This window comes from Quercus suber, unplaced genomic scaffold (assembly GCF_002906115.3).
Source record: "Quercus suber isolate HL8 unplaced genomic scaffold, Cork oak 2.0 scaffold_39, whole genome shotgun sequence".
Taxonomy (NCBI): Eukaryota; Viridiplantae; Streptophyta; class Magnoliopsida; order Fagales; family Fagaceae; genus Quercus; species Quercus suber.
Window position 1 is genome coordinate 1,765,246 of NW_027069504.1, and position 14,370 is coordinate 1,779,615.

Consider the following 14,370-nt stretch of genomic DNA (forward strand, 5'->3'; position numbering starts at 1 on the left):
CCAAAGTGGACAAAATAGGACCAAAGTGAACCAAATAGGACTTAATAAGACGAAAGTAGACATAATGGACGAAATAAGACCAAATAGGGCGAAAGAACCAAATGGGACCAAAATGGACTGAAGTGGGCATAATAAGGAACAAAGTGGACAAAATGGACTGAATAGGACTAAATAAGACCAATATGGACTGAATAGAATTGAAGTGGACCAAATAGGACCTAAGTGGACGGAATAGGACTGAATATGACCAAGGTGGACTGAATAGGACCAAATTGGACCGAATTGGACTTGATAGGAACAATGTGGACAGATTGGACCGAATAAGACCAAATAATACCAATGTGGACTGAATAGAACTGAAGTGGACCAAAGAGGACCTAAGTGGACCGAATAGGACTAAATAAGACCAAGGTGGACCGAATAGAGCCTAAATGAACCAAATAGGACCGAATAAGACCAAGTGGACATAAATAGACTGACTAAGACCAAAGTGGACCGCTGAGGACCAATTAGGACCAAATTGGACCGAATAGAACCAATGTGGATGAAATGGACCAAATAGAACCAAATAAGACCAATGTGGACCTAATAAGACTAAATAAGATTAAAGTGGACAGAATGGACTGAATAGGAATAAATTGGATAGCATATGACCAAAGTGGATGTAGTAGACCGAATAAGACCGAAGTGGACCGACTAGGAACGAAGTGGATGCGGTAAGAACAAATTAGACGAAATAGAGCCAAAGTGGACTGAATAAGACTGAATGGACAGAAGTGGATTGAACAGGACCAAATAAGACCGAAATGGATTGAATGGACCATTATGTAGACTGATATGGCTCAACATGAGTTTAACAATAATAAATACTATACTTAAACTTTTAAATATACTAGTTTTTGCCCTGTGTTTTGCATGTAATTTTTTTAAAAAAAAATTATAAATATTATTCTTTAGACACCTAAAGTATTTTTTATATATGTTTTTCCTAAGAAATATTAAAAGTATTATAAAAGGGTTTGAAATATATATATATATATATATTTTTTTTTTTTTGATAATGGGGGGGGGGGGGGGGGTTGTGTTAGGGGCCATAAAGAACTGTATAAGAAAATCGAGGCAGGTTTAAGACCACAAAGGACTGCCCTTAATATCAGAAAGCAAACAGTAATTAATATATAAAGGACTAACTTTACACAAAACATTGCATGCTGTCTCTCTTTCTTTCTCTTAATCTGCATAGATCATGGACCCCCTTGACAAGACATAGCATCTTCAATCTTTAGGTTCATGTACACACACACACACTCTCTCTCCCCATTAGTTGTGACTTTCTATCTAAAAGTATTCTGCTCCAATTCTGGTTGTTTGTAACCCTCTACCCCTTTTTTTTTATCCAATATGGTGATTAAAGGCTTGTAAATTGACCTCATAAAAGAAGTGACCATTTCCTCAAATTAATCACTATCCTAGCTTTCAAACCTGACATGGACACCATTTTATCTACAGGTTATGTTGCTTTCAGTTGTCAAAGCAGCACAACTCATAATTGCACTAGAAAAGTTGTGCAAAGTAACGATATTAACTCTTGCAATAACGTACCTCCAACACAATATTGGCTCTCAAATTCATTATCATTTAGGAATTTGCATGAGTAAACTTGTTCAACGTTTGACAGGGGCATTCAATGATAACGTGCATTGTATTTATATTTTAATTAATTTCCCCGTAAGGAATGCACATTCTCAATGGATGAGTCTATAGGTTTTTATTTGATTTTAGAATATAATCTTTTGTATAATGCTTTGCTTGTTTTTAAGTAAAATATTTTTTAGAATTTTTTCTTTTTCATTTTCACGTGTTTGTTTATAGATAAGATGTAGTTAAATTTATAAAATATTTCCCGTTGACTGTAAAATCATTTATAAAAAGTTGTAAAATATATTGTGGCTTCTCCTCTCGTATTTGATGGCTAGGTCATTGGTTAGGTGGTCAGAGACACCGCTCTGATGACCAATGCCGGTGGTTAGGTGACTGGAGACTTTGCTCTGGTGACTAGCGCCAGCGGTTTGGTGTCCAAAGACTCCGTTCAAGCAACTGGTGCTTGCAGCCTGATGGCCAGAGATGCTGCATTGACCAATGCAAGAGGCTCGATAACTGGAGATGCCATTTTGTCGACGGGTCACCGGAGACATTGCTTCGATAGTGATCATCAATAGTTTGGTCACCGAAGCCATCATTTTGATTATCGATTCCAACGGCCCAATCATTGAACCTCCGGCACTAGTGGCTTTGATGGCTGAGCCATCAGTTTTGGTGGTTTCCTTGAAAAATTTTACTTGTTATACCAAACACCTAGAAATGTTTTTCTGAAAAATTTTACTTGCCATACTAAATAGGTGAAATTTTTTATTTATTATACCAAATACCTGAAAATAATTTATTTTAAAACAAACAGAGGATTAACGTTGTGGAAATAAAAATGGAACCCTAAATGAATAATTCATTTTCTTGTGGTGTACGTCCATGTTCCCTTTGCTTGTTCAATTATTTGATATATTTCAATTGAACCATGCATGCAATTCACAGGAACAATGTTTTTCAATAATTTATACTTTCGGCTAAAAGTGTAGATTCAGGAAGATTTCGAATTTGCAATTATGCACGAATTATTAGTCATCCCTACATAAAAAGAGCACCTCAAAATTTTTGTACTAAAAAATGTGAAAGAAATTCAATAAAAAACAGGAATCAATACACATGGCACATCTAATTGCAACCTCTTGGCCAATATTGTAATGCTCACTATATTCTTTAATTGTTCTTCATTATTTTATATCTAAAAACAAAAGTCGTTTTCCTATAATTTCAGTCACTCATATAATTTAATGATCTTGATCGTTTACTGTTAATTAAAACAGTTGTCAGTTGTGACAACTCATACTAGCATTATCATGGTCCATAGCATACATGCTCCACATTGATTCCCTTCCTTGAGTACATAGGAATTTTTGTAGGTCATAGGTCTAATCTTACTCTTTCGTGTTTGAATTTTTCATGCACCGTTTGAGTTTTAACTGCAACAAAGAATTTTGTGGTAAAATGTTGCCTACAATTTTACATTTCATAGCTGGATATGTTGGGCAAGGCACTTAAAAGCAATCCTCTATAGCCAATGACAGAGAATATTCTTTGATTATGCAATCATGTAATGATAAGAAACTAAGAACAAACCTTTAGGAAAAAGATTATTCCAAAACGATTTGGAGGAGAATTTTTCTAACACAATATGTGTCAATTGATAAAATTATTTACATATATTTTAGTCACATGATTTATTTAATGAATTATGTGACTTGGTTAAATAAATATGTAGACGGTTTTATGAATTATCACGTAATGAGTTGGCGGAGATTTCTCCAAATTAGTTCAGAAGATTGGTTTGTGTGATATGAAATATAATAGCCAAAGTAATGGGTGGTTGAGTAAAATTGCTTTATAAAGCTGAGCAATGCTCTAGATTCTATTCTAACCGACCATCCTAACAAAGGAACAATGGAATGGCCAGCACCTGCCTTCATTAGAATCTCCTAATCAGCCTATACATCATAGATGATATTGTAAACCTATCTTTACTAATGAAAAAGGGAAAGATAATCAAACAAAGTCATCTGAAATTCTATACTTTTGCCTGCTTGTTGGCTGGTTTTTGTGTGGGTTTTGCATCAGATAGAAAGATATGTTGGTTGGTGAAATTTGTTTGCCTCGGAAAGGTGCAGTGGTTGAGAGCTTAGAAAAAAAAGCTTTAAATGTTGAGGTTCTGTTGAGAGTCCCATGGTGGTTATTGCTGAGTCATATGCACGTGTTAGGACCTTAGAAAGTTGGGTCTTTTCTTTTTGTGTTTCTATAGAAGTTATATCAGTTTGGTCCAAATTTGAAGGACAAAACAAAACTAGAGGGGCATGAATTTTCATATTTTCTTCAAAAGGGTTGGTTTGCTTTGAGATGGATCGAGAAATATTGTTCCAAATTAATCCCCAAGTAGTTGCAGTTTGGTGAGGTTGTGAAATATCATTTTTAAGGAAATTCTTCCTCTCTCTCTTCTCTCTCTAATTAAGTAATTATCATAGAGAGAGAGAGATTGGTAAACCCAACAAGAAGTTTTTTGATATTTAACCCAAAAAAAAAAAAAAAGAAACAAATTGGAAGAGAGAGAGAGATTGGTAAACCCAACAAGAAGTTTTTTGATAATTAACACAAAACTATAAAAGAAACAAATTGAGAGAGAGAGAGAGAGAGAGAGAGAGAGAGAGAGAGAGAGAGAGAGGGAGATTGCTAAACCAACAAGAAGTTTTTTTGATAACTAAATTGGAAAGACGAGAGAGAGGATTGGTAAACCCAACAAGAAGTTTTTTGAAAATTAACCCAAAATATAAAAGAAACAAAGTGGAAGAGAGAGAGAGAGAGGGGACTGGTAAACCCAACAAGAAGTTTTTTTGATAATTAATCAACCAAAATATAAAAGAAAGTACAGATTGGAAAGAAAGAAACAAAAATGATTAAGCATTGCCAATTGAGAAGCAGCAGCCCACGTGAGAGATCAACTTTCTAGTATGTAGATCTTTACACGCAAAACTTAAACACATTTTCATGATCCCTACGTTTCATCCATCCCAAGTCAAAAAAGTCATGGAAATTAAATGTAAAGTGATTATTATTGCTTAACCACTAATTTTTGGGCGTAAGCATTTTCTCGAGTTGTTAACTTGTTATGGTAAATTAATTCTAGTAAGTAGTTTGTAAAATTTTACCAATCTATTTTGAAATGGGTTAGATTAGTTTTTTTTGTTACATCGAGCATAGACTTTAATATGAGTCTATTTATGTCAAAAGTTTTTTGATCCAGTAGTATGTCAAGTCCCTTTCATATGGTAAACCTGCATTTAAAATACCTTTTCTCTCATCACTTGTTGTAAAAAAACAAAAAACAACAACATAATTAATGGTTTTTTTGTTTGTACTAGATATTTAATGTTACTTAATAAATTTGACATCGGGATATATATTCTGAAATCAGTTAATTAAAAAAATAATCCACTCTTCCCTTATGGTTAAAGCTAATCTTTCTTTAAACATTTTGTTAGATTGTAAGACCCTTCTTTACAGCGAAAAAAAAAAAAGCACAAAATATGTTGTTTTATTATTAATTAAGTAGATTGAGTTGCAATTCATATTAAATATTTATTTATTTTTCTTTACATGAAATGTTGTTTTATTTTAAAAACTTTATTTATTTAGTTATCTTTCTAGTTAATTTAACTTTTTTAAACTATTATTTTAAATGCAACCAGTACACCTAAAGAGTTTGATAGCTTGATGTAGCTCACATCTAGTATTTATTTTCCTTCTTTTATGGTGATGATATCATTAGTGAACTCTAAATTGAGTAAACTTAAGAATTTATGTATTATTTAACTTTTATTTTTAAGTATTTTATTATTTTTTTCTCTTATTTGTATTGATAGGAAGACAAAAACAATATTATTATTATTATTCATATGAAAAAATATGGTTCAACCCGTAACCTAATTGACCTTGTAACATGATCAACCCAACCTGTTTGCAACTCATTTAGGACAATTCAAATTTGACTCGAATCCAGATGGGTCAAACTCGAACTAGATTGATTTGATCCGTTTAGTGGTTTAACACCAATTCACTCATGAGAAAGTCTAGGAGCACAACAAAATCTAACAACATTTTCACAACGCCCTTATTTTAAGTTGTGGTGGTTCTCAATATAATTTTATTTTGACTTTTGGTGAACTGACACCTTAACTTGTTATGAAAATGTAGTGAGATTTGTTATATTAGTAAAATAACTCATCAACCCATATCACAAAATCACAATTAAACTCTGTTTTTTTTTTTTTGGCTAAGTAGTTCACAACTTAACTTGATTGCCCACCTTAAGTTATGTGTTGCTAGTATTAAATTGATTATAACCAATGTTTGGTGAAGAGCTAAACAATTGGATGGGCAGCATGTATGGTATGTCCCAGACAATATCCATACCTCAGGACCCAGGTATCTAGGTTTGCCCACATAAGATGGACTAACACGTCGGACATTATGAGTTATGACACGAAAATTCCACGAGTCGGTGGGTGATGAAAATGTGTTGTGTCCTTTTTCAGTGGTTTCTTTCTCTTGGCCTCACCAAATTCACCTCTCTTTCTCACTATAAATCTGCCAACTCTGCTCCATTACTCTCTCCCTCTTCTCTCCCTCTTCAGCTTTGGAGTTTGAAAAGAATTCCAGAAAGAAATAATAAACTAAGAGTCTCTCTCTTTGTGCAATTAGTGGCACTGCATGTTCTCAGAGAATCACACTGAATTTTGCTTTATTTTGCTAATATACCCCACCGTCCATCCATTATACTCTCACTATATCTACATATAAAACCACTCTCTTCTCATTGTTACATCCTCTCCCTTCTTCTCTTTTTCCTTTCCCATTTTGAACAACTTGGGTCTTATATCTCTCATTCATTCTTGATTCATAGATATGGGTGAAGAAGTTAAACAGGTGAGGCTTTTGATATCTCTGAGTTTTGGCTTTTTTGGAGCTGCATTTTGTTTTAATCCCTACTGATTGGTTTTCATTTGTATTTGGTAGGAACAAGCTAAGGCAGAGGCTAAGCCAGAGGAGAAGAAGGAAGAGAAGGCAGAGGAGAAGAAGGAAGAAGAGCCAAAGCCACCAGCTCCGCTTGTCTTGTACGTGGACTTGCATTGTGTTGGATGTGCCAAGAAGATTGAGAAGTCCATCATGAAAATTAGAGGTCCCCCCTCCCTTGTCTCCCTTTCTCTTTGTTAATTGTTATTTATGTTTTTGCTTTTCAATGCTAGTATATGTTAGCATATGTCTATATATTTATATATATATATAGATTCATGCTAGGACACAACAAAAATTAATAATATTTTGGAATTAGTATTAAAAATATTTTAGACTACATATCGTGGTAGGCTTATGTACCTGGTGGTAGACTAAGGGCCAAACGTAAGAAATTTATAGAAATGTTGTTTGTATTTTTTAAAAATACGTGGGAGTGAAAAAATATATAAAAATAAGCATAATATTGTTTAAATATTAAAAATTATTGTTTAAACAACAGTAATAAACTGTCCTTAATTTAGGAACGTAGTGAAATTATTGTTATATCTTTAGTTTTATTGGGGTAAATATGTGTTCAAACTTGCTACACACTGAATTTTGCACTGAAAATCACACGCACACGCATGGCATCTCACTTGGCCCAACACATCACCAAAAAAAAGGGTAGCTTTTTAGTGTAAAAAAATATTACGATAGACTTATTGATGCGTTGGAACTTGTGTGCTAAACCTGTATGTTGTTGTAAGCAGGAGTGGAAGGGGTTGAGATAGACATGGCTAAAAATGAAGTGACTATAAAGGGGATAGTGGAGCCTCAAGCTGTGTGCACGAAAATTATGAAAAAAACCAAGCGAAGTGCAAAAGTCTTATCCCCATTACCAGCATCCGTGGGTGAACCCATTCCAAAAGTTGTTATTTCACAGTTACCTTGTAGTTCCTTTAATTATTCTAAGTGAAGGGCTTAATTACTGAATTTTTTGCGAAGTACATGAACCAACATGTGTGGTTTGTTGTGTTCCAGGCTGGTGAATTAAAAACAGTGGAGCTCAATGTAAACATGCACTGCGAGGCCTGTGCTGAGGAACTTAAGAAGAAGATACTGAAAATGAGAGGTACTATTATGTTAAATTTTCCCGATTCTGTATAAGCTAAATGAATGATTTGTGTGCACGAGCAAAAAAAAAGTTAATTGTTTGAGTGTGACCTGTCAACTACAAGAAATAATAAGTCAGGGAAAGGAATCTCCTCCTTTTGATACATTTTTGTAACACACTATATATATTATAAGGTGTTAAGTTGTGATTGATTTGTGAGAATAAAATCATAGTGACTTATGTAATAGTGATAGACAAATTATAATTTGTAGGTAAGTTGTGAAATTGCGATGTATCTGAACATGATTTTGGACATGTTTTTTTCCCAAACAAATTTGGAGCGCTCTCTTCTACTCCATTTTAAGTCACTAACATATTAAATAATAATTTGACTTCTTTAATAAATAATCCACGAAATTAAAATAAATATATAAATAGTCTTTTTATCTATGATATATGTAATCCAATCAGTTTTATAGGTTTCCATTGATTATTATCCATTTATCTCATGCATTGAATATGTGTATCCTCTCTCTTATAATGTATAGTAACACAATATTGAATTATCAACATCTGACTGACCCATTAAATTATCTTATACATAAGATACATTTATCCTCTATCTTATAGCATATGAGTTTTTAGTTATAGGGTTCACAAATTTCACATTCGTATGATGTAAATATATGATACATAATATGAGATACTAATATTTATTTGTGCATTATGACAGGAGTCCAAACAGCCGTGACTGAGTTTAGCACTGGTAAGGTCGTGGTGACTGGGACAATGGACGAAAACAAGCTTGTAGATTATGTTTATAGGCGCACCAAAAAGCAAGCTCGAATTGTACCACAACCCGTGCCTGAACCAGAAGAAAAGAAGAAAACAAAGAAGGTGAGAAGCCAGCAGCAGAAGAAGCAAAACCAGAAGAAAAGAAAGAAGAAGAAAAACCACCAGAAGAAGCTAAGAAAGAAGAGGGTGACAAGGTGGTAACAAGGGTGAAAGTAATGAGAACAAAGGTGGCGGTGGTGAGGAAAAGAAGGAAGAGGCCAAGAAGAAGGTGAAGAAATTGTTGTCATCAACAATAATATTGATGAGGAAGGTATGAAGAGAATGATGTACTATTACCGGCCAGATATTGATGAGGAAGGTATGAAGAGAATGATGTACTATTACCGGCCAGATATTAATGAGGAAGGTATGAAGAGAATGATGTACTATTACCAGCCAGTCTATGTGATTGAACGAATCCCACCTCCTCAGCTCTTCAGTGATGAGAATCCAAATGCATGTTGCATTTCATAACAATTTGATCAAATTATTATATGGTAAAAAAAAAATGTTATTATAATGTGAATTGTCCAATAGCTTCTAGCACTGCTCGTGTTGAGAGAATTTTATAGAGATGTTTGGTGTAAGGTGTCAAATGGAATTAGATCGAAATTGATGAATAATAATTTAATCATTCTCTGTATCTTTTGTATTATAGTTTAAATGAATGCATATATTATCAATCAATTAATTAGCCATATACTATATAGTTAAGAATATTCTAAAGTTTTAAATATTTGTCCTTTGGCATTTGCTTCTTTTGTTTTATTAGGGACTTTAATATATTTAAGCAAATGTAACCAATTGATATAAGGGGATTGCTTTTAGGCAAATTGTTTGAAAAAATGGACATTTGCAAACTGTTTGATGCAATCATGTGTCAATGTATGTAACAACATGCGGTAGGCACTAGGCAACGCAAGTAATCACAAATATTCCCATTCGATATTATTATTTTTTTGTTTTTACTTGTAAGCACACCTAATACTATAATCATGCACTAATTAATTCACATGGTTTCTGTGAACCGTGTCAAGCAAAGATTGATGTAATCTATGGGAAAGAATGGTAGCTTCGGCGTCTAATAAATTAATAATAAAGAATATTTCGGTACCCTCTTGTTAAGAAAACGTACATATGCAAGATGAGATCATTATATATGCCAAACTTCGCAACAATGTTGAATCACATGCAGCATCAGTGATTAGTGTTGTGCTCGTGGGTGGAGTGTAGGTGAGGGTTTACATGAATAGTTTTCACAATTATTGGACTAAATAAATCTGCAATTGATTACTTGGGAGTTGGCTTAGTGGTTTCTAAAGGTTTAAGATATTCATAAAACCATGAGTTCGAAACATTTTGTCAATATCTTGAGGTCACTTTATAATCAATATTTATTTTACACTAGTTGTTGCGTACAACCGTACATACACATACAATTTACACTAAAATTGTAACTTGTGTGTATTTATGGTTGTGTGCAACAACTGAGTGTGTATTAGTAATTAACCCTTAAAAACTAAAAGATAATTACAATTATTGTATGTGTATTTATTTTTTCTTCTAATTGTTAATAGTACTTGATGTTCACTTGAATGGTTTTTTAGTATACAAATAGTTCTCAGTTAGAGCTTACATGAACTTTTGTTTCTAAACTAATAGAGGAGTTGCAGTGAGTTTGAAAAATGTACATGGTATATACGTTCATTATATGGGAGAAAACCAAAATTCCCACCAACTTCTTATGGTCCACTTTTGGTGCTGAAGCCTAATAAATGGAAAAAGAATCCCACTGCATAGTCAGATAAAATGCTGTGCATGCGCATGTTCATTCTTTTCTCTGTACTTATCCCTAAATTTCTGAAAATGTTCTACTTTTGCCATCTTTGTGCTAAAATACTCCTTTCTGATCCTCTTTTTACTTAAAAGTTGATAGATTGAATTTGGAAAGGGTGGCAAAAACAGTACAGCATATAGGCCCCATGGCTTCCTGTGATGACCACTGTTGATACTTGATAAGCCGCAGATTAACATTAATTATGGCATGCATACCCTTGCAATCATTCAGCAGTCCTGTGATCCGAATATCCATCTTTACAAGGTTTTGAGTGGGTACAAAAGTCAATTCAGGATAATAGAAAAAACGCTAAAAACTATTGCTAATTCATGTTTTTGTGGATGTCACGTGTATAAAGGATAAAAACTGACGTGTGGGGGTTTGAGAAATTGAGAGATTCCCTGAGAAAAAAGATCAGAGGTGTGGGCGTTTCACATGGTTGTGGGTCTCACATGTGTTTGAGATCTGAGTCATCTGACTCATCTTCATGGTCTGAGTGAGACACAGAATCCACGTCAATCGAAGCCATTGGATCCATTCTCAAAACGTGGCCGAGGGGCGGCGGTGCTGATGCCATTACACCTATCCATATGTCCTTTTGTCTCATACACAAAAGTCATGCTTGTCATGGTGAATCTTCAAAAGTTTAACACAATGTGTGGTGATTAAAGGAAAGCTGAAATATGTCAAAGAAAAAAGAATTCTGTAAATGAAGCTTATGTAGTGTTAGGTTAACAAACAAGATAAAGAAAAAAGTGAAGCTTATGGATGTGGTTCAGAAGCTACGAAAGGACACAAAAATGCATCTACTTCTTACACCAAAGCAAAATAAAGCACAGAAAAGACTGCTTAGTTGAAAAAAGAGAGAGGGAAAGCATGCTTAAAACAACTTTGTGAACTAATCTTAGCGCAATTAAAGTACATCAAGCTACTTTTATTGACTAATATATTAATTATAGTAGTTTCTACTTTCTACTTTCTAGTACTTGAAAGTTGTAATTCTATGTTTTTATTCAAAAAAATGTTTCATCAATGTATGGATATTCTAGTTCAGTAACATTGAGCAGATCGATGCATTGAGCATAGCGTTAATAGTGTAACATTATGGTTTGGGTGGTGCCAAATGTAGCACTAGTAGTCATTAGTTTGTATTAAGAAGCATCTTTGGTAATTTTAGAGCTTAAGTATTGATGGATCCATAAAATAAGAGGGTGTGTGTGGCTAAATTAACTAATAGGTTGAACAACCTGCGTCATGTATGTATTTAATATTCTGCTATCTGTTTGTCTTCTATAAAGTCTTTCCACCAATTAGAGATTTGTGTGTCGAACTCGTACTCGAACCTAGCTAACTGACTAAAATCTTTTGAAATTTTAAGTTTAGATGTCAGACAGCCTAACTACCAATTCTTTGTTAATTTATTTAATGATTAGACAAGTTAATTAGAACAAGATTCAAATCACAAATAACTTATTATTTAATCATGCATAAACATAGACAAAGCATGGATTGTTAAAATTAACAAAAACATATTAATAACCGATTATTTGTTCACGAAATAAAAATCATTGTAGAAACACCTACCAAGGTAAAAACACTCTTGAGAGTATAATAGAACCTCAAAAGTCCAGCACATTCATATATTACTCTATATATGAATGTGCTGGTATAGAATTCATATGAATGTGCTAGTAAAAACCTCTTAAGGATATTCATAGGAGGGGTTTGGGAAGATAATAGAATTCTCTCTATTATTGCAACTGTCTTTTTCTCTGAAATTAGGATTAAAATTATTCTTTTATATGAGAAGAGGGATTAAGGTTGCGGTGGCCACAAAATCTGCCCTAGAAAGTAAGTTCCTAATCTACCCAAAATGCATATATGGTTTCGTTCAATTAGCGAGAGACTGGCAAAACTTTCTGTTTGATTTTCAATTTTGCTCAAGCTAGCTAACACAAGTGAGCTCTTCATTATTGCACAGTGAACAGTATAGCTTCACCTTTAAACCCATTTTACATCCTTCATGAATACAACCCAAATATTACAATAATTTTTCATGGAATATACCATCTCTAGATCTTTGATTATATATATTGCATATACTGTAGATTTTTTTGGATGACACATCATAAATCGTGAGCCTATTGATTCCTGATGAGACGTCATTAGTAATTATGTATACAATCTTTCTTACACTACATTTTGAAATTTTCTAAAAGGAACATAATAGAGTGGAATGCTAAATTAAAAAAAGAAAAGTAATATAGTGTATTTTTTTTAATCAGTGGCGGCTTCAGGAATTTTGTTTAGGGGGTTCATTAAAAAATTTTATTTAAAAAAAACTTGAATATATTGAGTTACCGACAAAAAAATAATAATAATAATAATAATACATGAAATTTTACAATTTTCTTTTATAAGTATTCAAATTTTGAATTGTTATATAATAATTCATTATAAGTATCTATTGCCAATGTGGGTAGTTATGAACCTATAATCATTTTATTTTGTTAAGTTTATCTAACATTTTTATTTTTATGCAGTTTTTATTATCTATTTGTTATTGTTTTTATAAAAATATTTTAAACTAAATAACTAAACTAAACTCATTCGTTTTGTATTAATTATTAAAGTACAAACCACACTTATTCATACATAAAATTATACAATAGTGTCTACTTAACTAATTAAATGCTTGAACAATCACTGATTTTACATTTTTTTCTTGAATTTTACTAACTTTATAACAAAAAGTTATTATAACATGATAACAATATACACACATGTAACCAACCATATCTATTTCCTAATTATTAAATTATATATATTTATATTATAATGTACACACAAACATCTACACACATCATAATTCACACAAATAATATTATAACAAAAGTAATGTACACAATCAATATTAGACATAGTCACACACATAATATAAATTTATAAAAAATAATGACATTAACAATTCACAAACACTTACATGTTATTCTTAGAGTTATAAAATACTTGTAATAAAGGTGTGTAAAATTTAAGTCAGAGTGTGCAAATATATTTTTAAGAAAAAAATTATAGTATTAAACCAAAAAAATATTATATATATATATATATATATATTTTTGGGGAAGTCAGGGGTTCATTTGAACCCCCTGAGAACAATGTAGAGCCACCCATGTTTTTAATGGGTTTAAAAATTCATAAAGAAATATATAATTCTTCTTTCACACTTACCTCATTTTCCTTTTTCATGATAAGAATAAAATTGACATTTTATCTCTATTTATTAAAGAGTGAGTGTTTTTCCAACTTTTAGTAGGAATGCTTACCACGGAATGAAATGAATTTCTTCCCATTAAAACCTCAAACAAACAAGATAACAGATGTAATATTTTTTTAAAATTCCTTTCACTTCATCTCATCCCATTCTTTTTTTTTTACTTGCACCCAAAAAAAAAAAAAATCCTCCTTAGAAGAAAAAAAAAAATTTTAGGTTATATTAATGAGCATCCTAGCTAGAGAGGGACTTTATTGAAGAGGAATCATACCTTTTGATGTCAAACAAGTTCTAAGCATGAATATAATATTTATTCAGCATTAAAAAAAAAAAAAAATTTAAATCCTCCATAGAAGAAAAAAACTTCAGGTTATATTAATGAGCATCCTAGCTAGAGAGGGACTTTACTGAAGAAGAAGCATACCTTTTGATGTCATACAAGTTGTAAGCATGACTATAATATTTATTAAGCATTAAAAAAATGACCATAAAATTTAGAGATAAGGTTAAGGGTGCATTGGCCTGATTGCAAATCTAAGGAAAGAATGCATGCATGTGCATGGTGGTCTAATCAATGAGAGCGCATAAAATGATGATGCTTTGAGTACTTCCTCATAATAACAACTTCACATTTATAATCGATGAAAACACAAT

The 14,370-nt window shown here is 32.5% G+C and overlaps 1 protein-coding gene across 1 annotated transcript; it reads left to right on the forward strand.

Annotated features, from left to right (window-relative positions):
• The first annotated feature begins 6,457 nt into the window (after nt 1-6,457).
• Nucleotides 6,458-9,151, forward strand: LOC112004080 (heavy metal-associated isoprenylated plant protein 9). Its single transcript, XM_065771110.1, is given in 8 exon segments — nt 6,458-6,588; nt 6,679-6,841; nt 7,428-7,585; nt 7,699-7,789; nt 8,505-8,645; nt 8,648-8,760; nt 8,763-8,848; nt 8,935-9,151. Coding segments are annotated over 8 exon segments (918 nt in total). The 5' UTR covers nt 6,458-6,567; the 3' UTR covers nt 9,080-9,151.
• Nucleotides 9,152-14,370: the final 5,219 nt, after the last annotated feature.